Source organism: Echinococcus granulosus, assembly GCF_000524195.1.
Source record: "Echinococcus granulosus chromosome Unknown EG_S00185, whole genome shotgun sequence".
NCBI classification, from domain to species: Eukaryota; Metazoa; Platyhelminthes; class Cestoda; order Cyclophyllidea; family Taeniidae; genus Echinococcus; species Echinococcus granulosus.
The window spans coordinates 69627-83477 of record NW_020170565.1 but is presented as its reverse complement, the minus strand read 5'-3'; the positions used below and the strand labels follow the sequence as shown (position 1 = coordinate 83477).

General features: G+C 40.9%; 2 protein-coding genes across 2 annotated transcripts; one reads left to right on the top strand and one right to left on the bottom strand. All coding sequences in view use genetic code 11, as the record gives it.

The window, feature by feature from the left end:
* Positions 1–2703: 2703 nt before the first annotated feature.
* On the top strand, positions 2704–4362 carry EGR_10041 (hypothetical protein; the record flags this gene model as incomplete). The annotated part of the gene is made up of 3 exons (XM_024499290.1): positions 2704–2793; positions 3097–3209; positions 4281–4362. 3 exons carry the CDS (start codon positions 2704–2706, stop codon positions 4360–4362), a joined length of 285 nt encoding a protein of 94 aa, XP_024346300.1.
* Positions 4363–7720: 3358 nt separating this feature from the next.
* EGR_10040 (hypothetical protein) lies at positions 7721–13851 on the bottom strand (the record flags this gene model as incomplete). Its single annotated transcript, XM_024499289.1, has 8 exons — positions 7721–7763; positions 8696–8832; positions 9195–9333; positions 10312–10459; positions 10836–10940; positions 12262–12443; positions 13028–13118; positions 13632–13851. 8 exons carry the CDS (start codon positions 13849–13851, stop codon positions 7721–7723), a joined length of 1065 nt encoding a protein of 354 aa, XP_024346299.1.

The following is a 13851-nucleotide window of genomic DNA, read 5'->3' as shown; positions in this document are numbered from 1 at the left end:
TTTCTGACCTTTAACAAAAAATGCATGTGATCTTTAATGACAGGGTTAAAAGAATAGCACATATGGTGAAGTGCTCAAAACATGCCCCAATAATTTTGCCACGTGCTCTTTTCATTGCTAGAAGACGGTAACATTATAACTTCCATCCACTTGTGCTTTTACATTGGCTTCTCCATGTTATCACCCATTTACGGCAACTACTTAATTGAGTGCACAGCAATCAGTCTGCAGAATAAAAGAAGCAGTCCTGCTTTAACCCTTACCCGGAACTTGGAGAAAATCCTTTTTAGCAGTTGTAAGTATGCAAAGGAATGATTTTTGAGGTTATAGTGTTTTTTATGGAGTCAAGTTTAAAACCATTCCGCTTATCGCTTATTACTGTGTTTGGCATATTTCGTGGCCTTCAAAAGCCCCATTGAAATGTTTCTTGTTAAGAAATCATTGATATTTAATGTCATATGTAGAAGTATCGTTTTATCCGAATGCGGCCTAAATCTCATGCAAGTCAACCGGCCAACTGCCCACAAATCCGTAGTCGATATGATTATCTCTTGTGCGTAAAATCATTTCTGTGAATATTTTGGTGTACCTTTGCTCTTTAGAATTAGGTAGTGAATAACTTTACAAGGTAGGACAACTCATCTGCATTCTTTTGCATACTGTTCATAATACCATAAGTATTTGCTGTTGAGACACCAAAGATTAAATTTTAGAAATGACTTGTTGAATGCTAACAAATAAGGTTTAATAAAATGCAAATTTGTGGCAGTGCAGCCTTTCCAGTCAAGTCCAATGAATTTTTTGGAGGTAAGCAGAAAGAGTCCTTTCCTCATCCCTATCGCCATCTTTCAGGCTTTGTTCTATACATGTTAAGGCACGCAAAGAATTAAAAGCCATCGAGTGTTAAGGAAGTATGTGACATTAATCACACTTGGACTCACACATAAATGACCCACTTGGGGATTCCAAACACCCTCCAAACTCATCCTAACACGTTTTTTAGGAACCATAAGAAACTTTAAAAAGGATAACTGGAGTCCTAAACATGTAGGGCTAATGAAGTGAAAGGAAGTTTATACGATGGTAAGGCATTCGCATGCTATTGTACCCGTGGCTAATTATAAAATATATATCAAAATATTTGAGGGCGAGGGGTAAGTAACAACACTAGACATCGCGTTGGAGGAAACTAGAACGTAAACAAATACAAATAATGATAAAATAAATTACACTTTACGAGCTCTACTTATTTTTAAATAAACAGATAACTGGTTACAATTTGACACTAATTTGAAAATCAAATGAATCCAATTTCGTAACAGCTAACAAGCCTTACATTACGAATTATCTTGCACCAATAGTGTACAGCTTTATAATAACAAATGTTTAATTACAAAAATAGTCGAAGACTCATAATTTTTAAGTGGATCAGTCCTTTGCCTCCTCCATTTAAATAAGTTAGGCCATATATCTACGAACTGAAAGGTGAGAATGAAGCTTGGTACATGGAGGAATGCCTACAGGGACGACTTGACCACATGTGCACATTCATTGCACCCCAATTTCCATTATTTGCAGAGCATTCCATGCAGTAAAAGCAGAACCCTGAATCTGCCGTATTTTGATCAGCAGCATATTGCACTAAAATATGAATTCTGAAGGTACTCGTGTGAAAAGGCCAAATTACTGTAGATCGAAAAAGCAATTTTCATGTCGTCAACTACAACCATCTGCACTCACAAATGCGGTCCCTAATGAAATGAATGAGGAGCAATTCAAAACAGTCTAATCATACCAGACACTGCGAGCAAGTACAGTGGTTTGTGCCCATTATCAAGTATTGCGGTATCATTTTCATTTTAGTTTTTGCAAACATATAAATGTAACAAGAGAACATTAAAGATATGTTTTGGATTTTCTTGCCTATTTGGTTCAACAAAACGGCTTTACTGGCTGCGAATGGCGTCAAGCAAATTGGACTTAATTCAGAAACCTTTTACTAAGTCACTTGAAATATCCTAAGCAACGCATTTGATGGAGGCATTAATTTGCATGTTATTTTTTTTTTTTTTTTTTTTTTTGGTTCTAAAACTTGCGATTGGTTACATCAAAGCATTAATTCGGTTACTTATTTAATCGTGGCGAAACTCATGCATTTATGCATGCTTTGCGAAAACAAACGACACCCACCTTGATAGCTACATTTCTTGTGTGTTCGAAATACATTGCAGTTGTTGAGTGACATAAGTCACGTCAAGGGTTCATTCTAACGAAGGGAGAGGTGACAAACGCCAAATTTCAAAATAGTGCTTGCACCTCACTCAGCTTTGTCCTCAGGTCCAAGCATAAGCAAGCCTCCAAGGATCACTGATCGCATATTTATTTCGGAAGCGCAAAGTAGGCATTCTTCCAGTAGACTGCATTAAATCCACCTTGCTTCATCAGCATGTTTTTACCTGCTTAACTTTAAGCTTACTTTCTCTTAACCTTGATCATAAATTCCTCTGATAAATAAGTTGTTCTGTTTTTTCTCCTCATGACAGGCAGCTTCTAGACTCATCTTGCCCGCATTTTTCGCCTCACAACACACCCACCTTGACGGCTACTTTTCTTATTTTCTTGGAATATGGGGCTGACGTTGAATGACATGGGGCATGTCGAGCAGAGACAAGTGATATATGCAAAATTTAAGAAACACTGCATATGCCTTACTCGGCTATTCCCTCGGGTCCAGGGATGAGCAATCCTCCAATCCTCCATTTAGTTAAGAATTTCAAGGCAAGCAATCTTCAGGTAGATTGCATTAAATCTGCTTTATCAGCATGTTTCCATCCATCTGATTTTGAACTTAATTTCCCTTAAGCATACTTTCATCCAATGGAGAAGTTTTTTCATAACAGGCAGTTCCAGGGTTCAGTTAAGCTACATTTTCTGGTCTTGCCTTAGAGGGGACACAATTCCAGACGTCAGGGACATTGTTCGAGTTAAGGCAGTTTATATGGAGAAGACCTTGAGGAAACCAGTGGCCTGTGGTTCCTGTGAAGAAGCTATCGGGCTCTAGGCATCTAAGCAATCAGGCGCACTGGTCTTTGATAGGCTACAGGACCCCTAACGTTCCAACTTTTCCCTTGTGACGGCTACTCAACCGACGCGTCTACTACCGCCACCGACTTCGACGCTGCCGCAACTGCTAATGTGCTCCTCAAAATGTGTGATTACGCCTAGTGTGTTTTCCAAATCCATCTCAGTAGCCACCTCCTCAGTTCCTAGTTGCAAAATCGGTGACAGAGACAAGTGGCAACACCAGTGATGGGCATATTTCGGAAGACTCGCGGGCGATTTTCCTGCAATATAAACGATCTCTTGAGCTGGCTGGAATACAAGCAGAAGCTGGACAGTAGTGGAACAAGGATAGGGAGTAGTAAATGTTAACTTTGTGAATGAATCTCTTTCATGATGAATGTGCCTTAGAAACAGAACGGCTATGTAACTTGCATTAGGCTTCCACAGCTCATCCGCAAAGCTGCTGTTCAAATGGAAAACTTGATGGGTAAGTCCATGTGATACCTAATTATGCCGGGACTCAGTATGTCTTGGCCTTTATCCCTGACAACTTTCCTTATTTAGGAGCTTTTACCCAATGCTCCGGAATGCACTCCACTCTTTGACACGGAAGAGTGACACATAGACTGCCATAGATGATATTATCAGAGAGGGGTATTGTAAATAGCGTTATTTTCTAGACGGGCTCCTTCGTTATCTACTTTGTGGCATGACGTCTTGTTTCTTTCATTTCTGTTAACTTTCCATCAACCCTTTGGGGAACTCATAATGAAGATTTACCTGGACCTGTGAGTATCAATATAATTAAGTGGAGAAAACAGTGGGGTGCAAAAATGAGCATCCAGGTTTTCTACTTAAAAAGACATGGAAACAATTTTTTTGCATACTTAGTTAAAATTTGCATTCTGCAAAACAAAACGAGGCACAGTAGGTTGCGGGTCGCCAAAGAAATCAATTTTGTGGAACTCGTACCAGAGACAAAAAATGACCTTAGAAAAGTTGTCACGACCAGAAGCATTAATAAAAAGGCAAGTCGAACCACAAAGACAACGTAGCACCATTTGGAAACGGGAAAGGTGAGGATACGAAATATCGGCCTTACTTGGGCGATTGAGGGGAAAGTCAAAGTCCGGGTCTCGGAGGGGGACACTGTAACAGAATAACTGCAATGTGGCTTCAATGTCATCGTCAGAAAAAAACATTTTGCTTATTTTTAGGACGACGAAGAGCGGTGATAATGATAATGGGGACGATTATATTGATGACAGTAGGGGTGATGATGGGGAAAGGTCGAAGTAATTGGAGAAAACAAATAACTATAAGGAAACGGATGCCATCTAAATATATAGTTTAGTGATTGGACTAAATCATTTGTAACAGCTATCAAATAATGCATTTCTGGCTACAACAAAGTCTGCAACCATCTATTTGTTTATTATTTGATGAGTGAATCAATGTACAATATGGTGAACATCATTGGGGAGAAGGATAATTATGTTGATGAATCGGTAGGGGGATTAAAATGATTAGATACGTGAATAGAGTTTTAGTAAATTAACTACAAATGAGGGAACGTGGGTGAAAGAATAAGAGGTAATTGAATGAATGATTGAATGAATGTGGGGAAATGTCCAGACGAATGAACAAATTCAGAGTGAATGGACAGAATGACTATGAGATAGATTGATAAGGGACATATATATATGAGTAGGCAGATGTGAAAGTGTCTGACTGCATCAAAGAGGAAACAATAAACGATTCCACTATGGAATGTCACATCCACTAAATCACAAATTTGCATCTAAACCATGTATAGCCCTCGACATTCCCCTACTTAGGACCAAATCAAATAATTCTTTCCCAATACGCTGATCAGTCACGTAAACCAAGTTTAAATAATCATGTTGCATCACTGAATTTGCCTTAAAAAGCAAAACTACAAATACCATGAGCAGATGGAAAGATTTTACATTCCAGTACGTCTCATTAAACGTTACATTGAGGACACACCAATGCAAAGCTTCTCTGATTCCAAAATTGGTTAGAATGGCTGATATCCAAAGACGGCTCATGATACGACACAAGATATGTCGCGACACGTGCCATACGATCGGTGTCCACGCCTGTCACTTGGTAACAAATGCAACACACAAGAGTGGAATGGGCTTACTGATGCTGTGCAACGCCAACGACGAGTGAAGTACAATCCGTGAGGTGTAAATGACAAAAAGAAATTGAAGATACCCACAGTAGGTGATAAACACGATCTCAAGGTGATGGTGAAACGTGCAGTATTACTACTTACGTCATGATGAGTGTTTATAATGCAACATCAACATTGTCAAATATTCACATTCAAAGACTTTTACCTTCGTCATACGCCCAAGTTCTTAGAACTTCTTTGCAAGTCAAGTGATTTTAACTTGACCGATTGAAGCACATGAATGTGCATTCTTTTAATGCCGCCTGGTGACGTCATGAGTGGATTATATCAGACACTTTATGAAGTTATTCACAGTCATGTATGCAAAAAAGGTGCCTACTGTAAAAGAAACAAGAAACTTGGAAGCTGTAGTCACTATCGAGAGCGAATGTAGTGTTTTATACAATTATTACTACTGGTGATTCATGGTGAGCGCTGCGACTGGACCAATATTGTACTCAAAACTCTTTTTTCTCAGGGTCAAATTTAGTGTACATTATTTGGAGAATGATAAGAGTTAGGGGAGAATATTCTCCCCATACAAAACGGCACAATATTTCAAGCCATTTTATTATTAGAACTAAACAATGAGATACAAAATCGCTCAGTGCGGTTTGGGTACAATATCAGAAATATTAGAAATAATTGTCTCACTTCGTCCCTTTGTATTCTCCTCCCACTAAATCACCAAGTTTATTTTAGCAGCATTTTTGGCATGCAGATGATCAAGTGCCAAGCACGGCAGACGTTCAGTAAACAATGCAAATATGAAAAGTGAAATGCATAGATAACGCAGACGTAATTGTTTGCTTGCTCCTTTGCAAGCCTTCACCCTTTTTGAAAATATAATTAAATTGAAATCAAAGATTAATTCGTGATTGGCCCCCATGTTTAAAAGAAATCCATTCTTATATTACTTGGTTTCAATTGGGGCCAAACAAACAGAGGGCGCATCACTTGCTTTAATTTTGGAAAGGCAAAAAGAATGGTAGATTGAATTAGGCGATTCACAATCTTCGACAGTATTCACCTTCACTTCTTAGCATCAGTAATCCATGTAAAATAGATGCACAGGTCTAACTGAACTTGTTTCTACTTGTATATATTTGCTTTTAATATTTGTGGGAGGGAATGACAAGGGCTTATTTTGTGCAGCTGAGAGCGCTGGCGTGTAGACTTGGCATCCTGAATGAGGTAGCGATCGTTTTAGTTTGAATGGTAGAGTATGAAGGAAGCCATGGGAACGCATCAGGCATGATGCTCTCCCACCTTATTCATGGTTAGCATAGTGTAGCATAGCTGCTACACATAGTCAGATGATACCTCCACACATCCCGAAATGAATGCTTCCCAGTTCGCAGGTCAGTTGTGACTACTGACCATCACATAAGTAGCAACATCCAGGTATCCTTGATCAGAAATAGCACCATAAAGTGTTTTCCATGACCCATCAGTGATCCATTGACACCGACTGGCATTCTAACGGCAGGAAATTGACATTAGGCTGCCAGACCACTTGGCATGCGTCAAAGTGTCCAACTTGTTCACCCTCAGGTGACCTTCGCATTCAGCACGCACTGTAAAAGTCGCAGCACTGAATGCCCTTATGTTTCCGTCTGCAGTTTAACGATTCCATTGGTCTTCGTTCAGCAGACCCTATGCTGCTAGGCATTCTCAAGTCCTAAATTTTACGTAACATGTCATTCTGTTGTATCAATGATATTGTGCACGTGCAAGAACTCATACAAGTGGCTGGGTGTCAGCGGTACCTCGAAGGTTTACAGTAAATCCCACCTACGGCACCTGCACTAAAGCGATGAGAATGGGACGGGACCATCACCAACACCAATGGATGCGGAAATTCTAACAAATAGCACTCGACGAGTGAACAAGTACTTCGACTTCACCTCCAAACCTGACTAACGCCATAGACGTGTGCCTTAAAAAATGTCCAATTTTCGAATTTTACCCCAAATACCGGATTGCCCTGTCAAGCACAAGTTCCAACGTTTATATGCACGATCCCAGTGCCTGTTGCCATACCAAACACTAAATGGTGAAAAAAAACAGGCGACCTAGACTCTCCTTGTCACTTATAAGTAGGAGGTGGAGATTCGCGGTTATGTCCGATACCCAACTTTCCGCTCCCTCCGGCGTGTGAGTTGTGGTGACCATGATCCCAACCGGGGAACATTTCATGCCTCTCTTAAAACCTTCCATGTCGAACGGTCACGTGAATGAGCTACGACCAACAGTGCTTCAATTTGCAAGAGAATATCCCCATCGAATTCATACATGCTGTGGTTCCTTGAGACTTTCCTCAAGACAAAAGAGGACATCATACTCGAACAGAACACGTATATTTGGCATGCAGTAGGACTTGAGGCCACTGGCACGGACCAGGGGCCAGCCCACCATGCAAAAGTATAGTGGCCCCTTTGACAAAATCAAAACTTAAACAATCAACCAACGTATTTTAAAGTCATCCTCTTTTGAGCTATAAAAAAAACACCCACAAATCAATCGTGCCACTCATCCAGCTTCCATGCAACTGACCCCAACATCACCTACCTTTCTTGGTATTACGACTGCATCCGCAGTTTTATCCTCTCTGCAACTGGATTGAGGGCATGGGGAAGGTGCTGGCCATCACGCGTGTCCATAGCTAGTTGTAGGAACGCTGGTCCAAGAGCAAACAAGTCAAACTACACAAGTAGGTGGAATACGTAGGAAATGTGAAGGCAAGAAGCAGCACAATTAGTTCTAAGCCACCGAAGTGGGATTTCCATCTACCCAACGGTACCTGCGGCAGGTGCAAAGGACTGCACCTCAAGGTGGGGAAGCACACCTCACCGAGGTAGATAAACAAAGAGACCAGTTGAATATATGCAACTAAGATATTTTCCAATGCAAAAAATGTACACTTATGCGCACTTGTAAAATGGCAAGTTCCTTCCTCCATTTATCCACACTCGCACTACTGACTGGTCCTTTCTGCCCACCACCTCATGAACGCAGAAATTACGACACCACATCGAACGTACTTTGCAGACTTCCAACAGTTTCATCAAAAACTCATCAGCAAACACTAATCGCCAAAACGCCCTTCAGCAGAGGTATAGTCGCGACGAAATACATGTCCTTCGCAGGCTCGGAGAGAATGTAGCTGGTACACCACTTCATGTGTTCATTCTTCTCAACTTTCCTTGACAGAATTTGAAGTTTCCACTTATTCGTCACCCATGTCACCAATCTCCAACGCGAAAGGCATCCCCGTACCTATCAAAACAAAATGAGATGTGGATAAATAATTTTAAACATGGTGAACTACTGCAATAGTCTTACCAATCGAGTCAACGGATTGACAGCTAATCCAATGGTGGCGTAGGCTGCATGTCGACGTCTCGAGTGTGGCAGATTCCTTACTACCTCGGCTTGTGTTTGTTCAAATTGCATCTGCTGATGTTGCTGAATATGCGATCACGTTCATTAATGTAGAGGAGCATACGCAAGTACCCTTCGGCGGACACTGCAGCTGTATCCACACCCCATAAACCCATCATATCCTACCAATATGGATATTATAACAATTTGGACAATGCAACCGTCACCAAGAAATCGTGAAAAGACAAGTAGCGAATTCCCACTGAAAACATGCACATCAAATCTGCCAAGACACAAAATGCCCCTTAACAACTCCTAAGTTGAAATCTATTCCCATCTGAGCAAAGCACAGAGTTATAATAAAGTCCAATTTTAAATCTAGTGTTCCTTATTAATCCCTCGTATCTAATCAGATGCAACATCACAAACAGGTTTATTCTTCTTGGTCTTGTAGAGGCAAGACCATCATTGACATCAGGTAGGGACTAGAAATCGACTGTATTTCCGACCAAAATCCTGCCGTTAAAGCCTGCAAAGAACTCACCAAACCAGCAGACAAAGTACTAAAATGCAGACAATGACCTTGAAATTGACTAATTAAGCGAGCTGTTGCGAAAGCTTTTTTGGTATAAAATAAGTTAAATTTACGGTTAATTTTTTCTGTCAAAACAGACCTAACCTTTCTACTAGCATTTGAAAGTCACAAATGACTCAATTTTGAAAAAGCAGATGCTAACAAACCGTTTAACCGAAGGGAAAAAAACATCTGGACACTAAAAAGTGCTGACGCTCAAGTCTTCACTTTCTTCGGATGTTACGGATAATATAAAGTGGCAGATTAGAATAGCATTTGTTGCTTTAGATATATTTTGGAAATGATAATTTTTGCATTGAATCGCGTTGGGGAACTTTTATTAGTCCGGGGGCACTGGAATCAGCACCGACTTAGAGAATATCGGGTACTGATCACTTCTTTGTACCTGGTAATTCTGACCACTCCTTCTCTACGAACTTGGGGTTCTCGGAATGCTCCTCTCAAAAAGGTGCATTTAAACAGCATCAGTATGACTTTGCCTCCTCGTCTTCTGACATCGTGCCCGCAGCTCCCTTAGGTTCCGTATACCCTCGAGGTGTACCGTTGAGATGAATACAACTTTAGCTGAATTGCATTCATAGTAAACATCATGCCTGCACGCTTTACACTCAATGCAGACTTGATCCCCTGAAGGTGTCGGCAATACGTCATGTCGAGATGTGTGAGAAAGCTTTTGGCGAAATTCCTGGAACTTCGAAGAGAAGATTCTGACTGTGGGATTGAGGACATCCAAAATCCTTACGTCTAGGCACACCCTTCATGTGCTCGTAAAATTAGTCTTTTTAGTAAACAAGTGACGGCAGGAGATGCAAATAAAAGGGTGACACTTCTAGCAAAACTTTTCCCTTATCCTTTGATTGCTTATTTGCAGAACTTCTGGGTTTTCAAAAAGTTATCATGTTTCGGTTTAAACGCTCAGAGTAGATAAGTGTAACTCACCACAATGCGCCGCGTTCATGTGATCGCTAAATTTGCTGTCCTGAGAATGATATCATACAGTCGAGGCAGATGTGGTTCCTCATTTCGGCATTCCTCAAATTATCTTTTCGCGACAACTCTCCCTTACTCCCTTCTGGTACGTTTGCTATTCACTGTAAGAAAGTCGGCGTCATTTGGCAAGCTATCGTGCTTGAATCTAGTGTGAATATATTTAAACCGCGCAGTTTTGCCACAAGTAGCATATTTCACTGCAGCTAATTTACATGCTTGCCATACTCACACATAAAATTTGCAGAAAAAAGACAAGCAAAGGGCATTTGTATGTCACGAAAAAGTTGGGTAGTTATTAAGTTCCTACATCCTTTTGCCTACTTTACAGGCTGTACCACCATTCCAAATTGATGTGTAGCCTGTCACAATGATCGCCTTAAATCCACCTTAGCACGTCATCTTCAAATGTGAGTTGGAGAACGGTAGAGGTGGTTTGGAAACCTCTCAGCCAGTCGGATTCTTCACAATTATCAAGTGAAGTTAAACATACGTATAAGCAGAGAGGGCATGAGCCACGTCAGCAAATACTCGAGACAAGTGATTCTTCTCGAGAGGGTATCAAATAATGCCAATGACCCACCATATATTGTGAAAGTAAACGGCACCAGTTTGGTGATAATAGAGTCCGTATCGAATTCCCCACTGCCAATAGCAAAGTGGCCACCTTCAAACTATAATTTGAATGATAACGATTAACTTCGGTAGCTATACAAGTTTATTGCAAAAAAACAAAGGCATTCACAGTGATCCCTGTACAACATCTTAAACACGCTTGCAGCTGCTGCAAAGTCAGGTCAATTTAAAATTGGTAAAGATATGAGAACAAAAGAATGATGACAATTAGAGCACTGGCCTCGTTCCTAGTAAATGTCTTTTCGGAAGCTTTTAACATCTGTACATACTGGATGGGCTCGTAATAGTGCCCGTGCCAACATATACGCATGTTGTTGTTGACTGGTCCCCTGACAGTGCTTATGATGTGGTGATGTGGACGAGAATGGTGTGAATCTGATCAAACTAACAACCACACAGTCGATGGATTGTAGAAGAATTGGTGGAGCAAATAGCCTTACTACCAACGTAATGAGCAAGCCAAGAAAGCGCTGACAGTGTGTACATGCCTAGAGGCTAGAGGGTGGATGCCGCCTGAGTCTCAGTCAGAGTGCGGCTGAGCAGCGGCCGAGTCTGTATGTCAGTAAATTCAGTTACACTTAATTATAACATTTACATGACCTTGGACCAAAACCCGCCATCAGTACAGGTAGAGTACACCTAGCGTACATCCACACACCATACATGCATCACTCCCAGTCAGGTCAGGAGGCAGTGAGCAATGAAAACGACATTCAAGAGGGCTTAATGATTGGGAATTAATTGGAACTCTTAGGAAGACGAATAGGCGCGTGTTGCTGAGATTGAAGGATTCCCTGTGCAGTTCATAATGAAGCATCAACTTACGGTACAAATGAATGCAAACGAATGTCATTGTAGTTTGAACCCGCATTCACGATTTGGGCAGTTTCATAGGAGATATGCACCACTGCCCTCCCATTTGGGCAAAAGTGTTGCAAATTTACCATAGATTTTGTTCTAGTTTCAGTGCACAGCTAAATGCTACTCAATTGCATTTGGACTCTATCAACTCCCAAATTTCATTTAATGAGCAGTGAGAGGTAAGCCGTATCAATTACGAAGGCCAGAGTATCAAATAGGGGCAGGAGTAAATATTGTTTGTTTGCAGTTGATTTATTTTAAAGCACTTTTGGTAAGTGCGTTTCCCCATACCTTTTTATCCCCTTGTGTAATCCATCGTGTTCGATGAGATCGTACCTCAATCAGCACGAAAATCATGCGACTGTTATGTAATTGTAGGTTTAAGTAGTGCACTTGAGGCTACGAATCCATTTTAGTTGGGTTATCTGTAAAAATCCAAAAGCTGCCTCTTAGCGGTGGTGCGGAGTGGAGCCCGTGAAAGTTCAGTCGCTTACACAGTAGTGGTGTTAATACATTCGAGAGTGGAACTTACAGGATCTTGAATGCAGGATGAAAGTTTGTTCTGGAACATTAGCATAGGGTTCCTTAGACCCTAACAACTGATCTGACTTGTTGAAATATCTCATCAAAATGAGCAGCACTTTTGAAACTGTCGTATTTACAGTTTCCCCCTTTGTAGCAATGGCATGTAAATGACACTTTGCCTGCAGGCGACTACTCAGAAGATGTTTGAGTTACTTTTGCCAGCACCACTTAGGGGCTAGATGCGTTTCAAATTTAGTAGAGTGAGATTTCGCACTACAAGTTTGCTCCCTAAGGTCAAACAGTATGCCGCAAGCATGTTCCAGATGGATAGATTTGGAAAAAGTAATTAATGTACCTTATTGGTGCCTCTTACTATGTAAAAGCTAACGGCGTATTCACAGGTGATAACAAACATAAATACTACAGATTGCGATTATTTTCCAGCATCCCAGCTAGTCTTACTAGTCTTCAATATTGCATCAACACCTATGTCAGGTGAGGTGAAGGTGCCACTGGTTTTGAGACTAATCACCTCCAATTATTCGGGTGCCTAATAATCATGTCTAGGTAAGGCAACAACTAGTGGAGTAGTTTGGAAGCAATCATCAACAATATTCGTTGGACATGGTGCACAGAAATTGGGATTATGGTGCTGATTAGCTATGCAGATCCTTCCGTTGTTTCGGTAAGACAAAACTTGGTAGTAGATTATGAACCTCCCACGCCTAAACAATGGGTGCTACTGGTCAGTTGAAGAATTTGAATTTCAAAACCTCTGCTCCGTTTTCCATTGTAAAGCCAAATCATTTCGAGTCAGTAGAATTGGACCAAAAATGACAAAAGAAAACAAAACGTGACTAATTTCTGTATTTGTCTGTCAACAGTTAACCACTATCCGATGTCGCATTGTTAATGTTAGTTGGCACCGAATGAATGGCGACTGATGTATCCTCCGCACTATGGAAGACTGTAGTGGAAAAAGATTTGCTCAGTATGCACAGCTCATTGGCCGTGATAGTTTACATGGATGAAGCAGTTGGTAATTTACATTAACTCACGCAAAATTTTATTTCAGGGCTACCGCCATGCAAACAAAGGCAATTCCAAATGTCAAGGGAATTCGGACAGACCCACTAGTCGAGAAGGAGCTTTCTTCCTCTCCTACGCAAAAAATATTCAAATGAGGACATTATGTAAAAAATTAAGGTTGCTCAACTGTAAACTGTGTGGAATCGAGCACCAACAACTGCCATGTAGTAAGTAGCTCAATATGTGCTCTTCAACTATGATGCAGAAATTGTCACCAGGAGAAGGAGTTAATGAGTAATACCCCTATGATGTGGAGTTTGCACATCGTAATCACAAGCACCAGCTTACCAGTGGGTGGTGTTTCAATTGTTCCGACGTAAGACAAAATGCTGACTGCACCTCGAAATGCCTCCACATGTACATCGTACGAGGTGCAAGGGTCCATTTTGTCGAGAGTGATTGCTCCAAATGAAGAGTTTGCTATTTTATGGATAGGGGGCTGCGGGGGTTTAAACTGTACTACAGTTACTGCAATTTGGTTTGCGAGAAGTGCATCCATGCTTTCCAT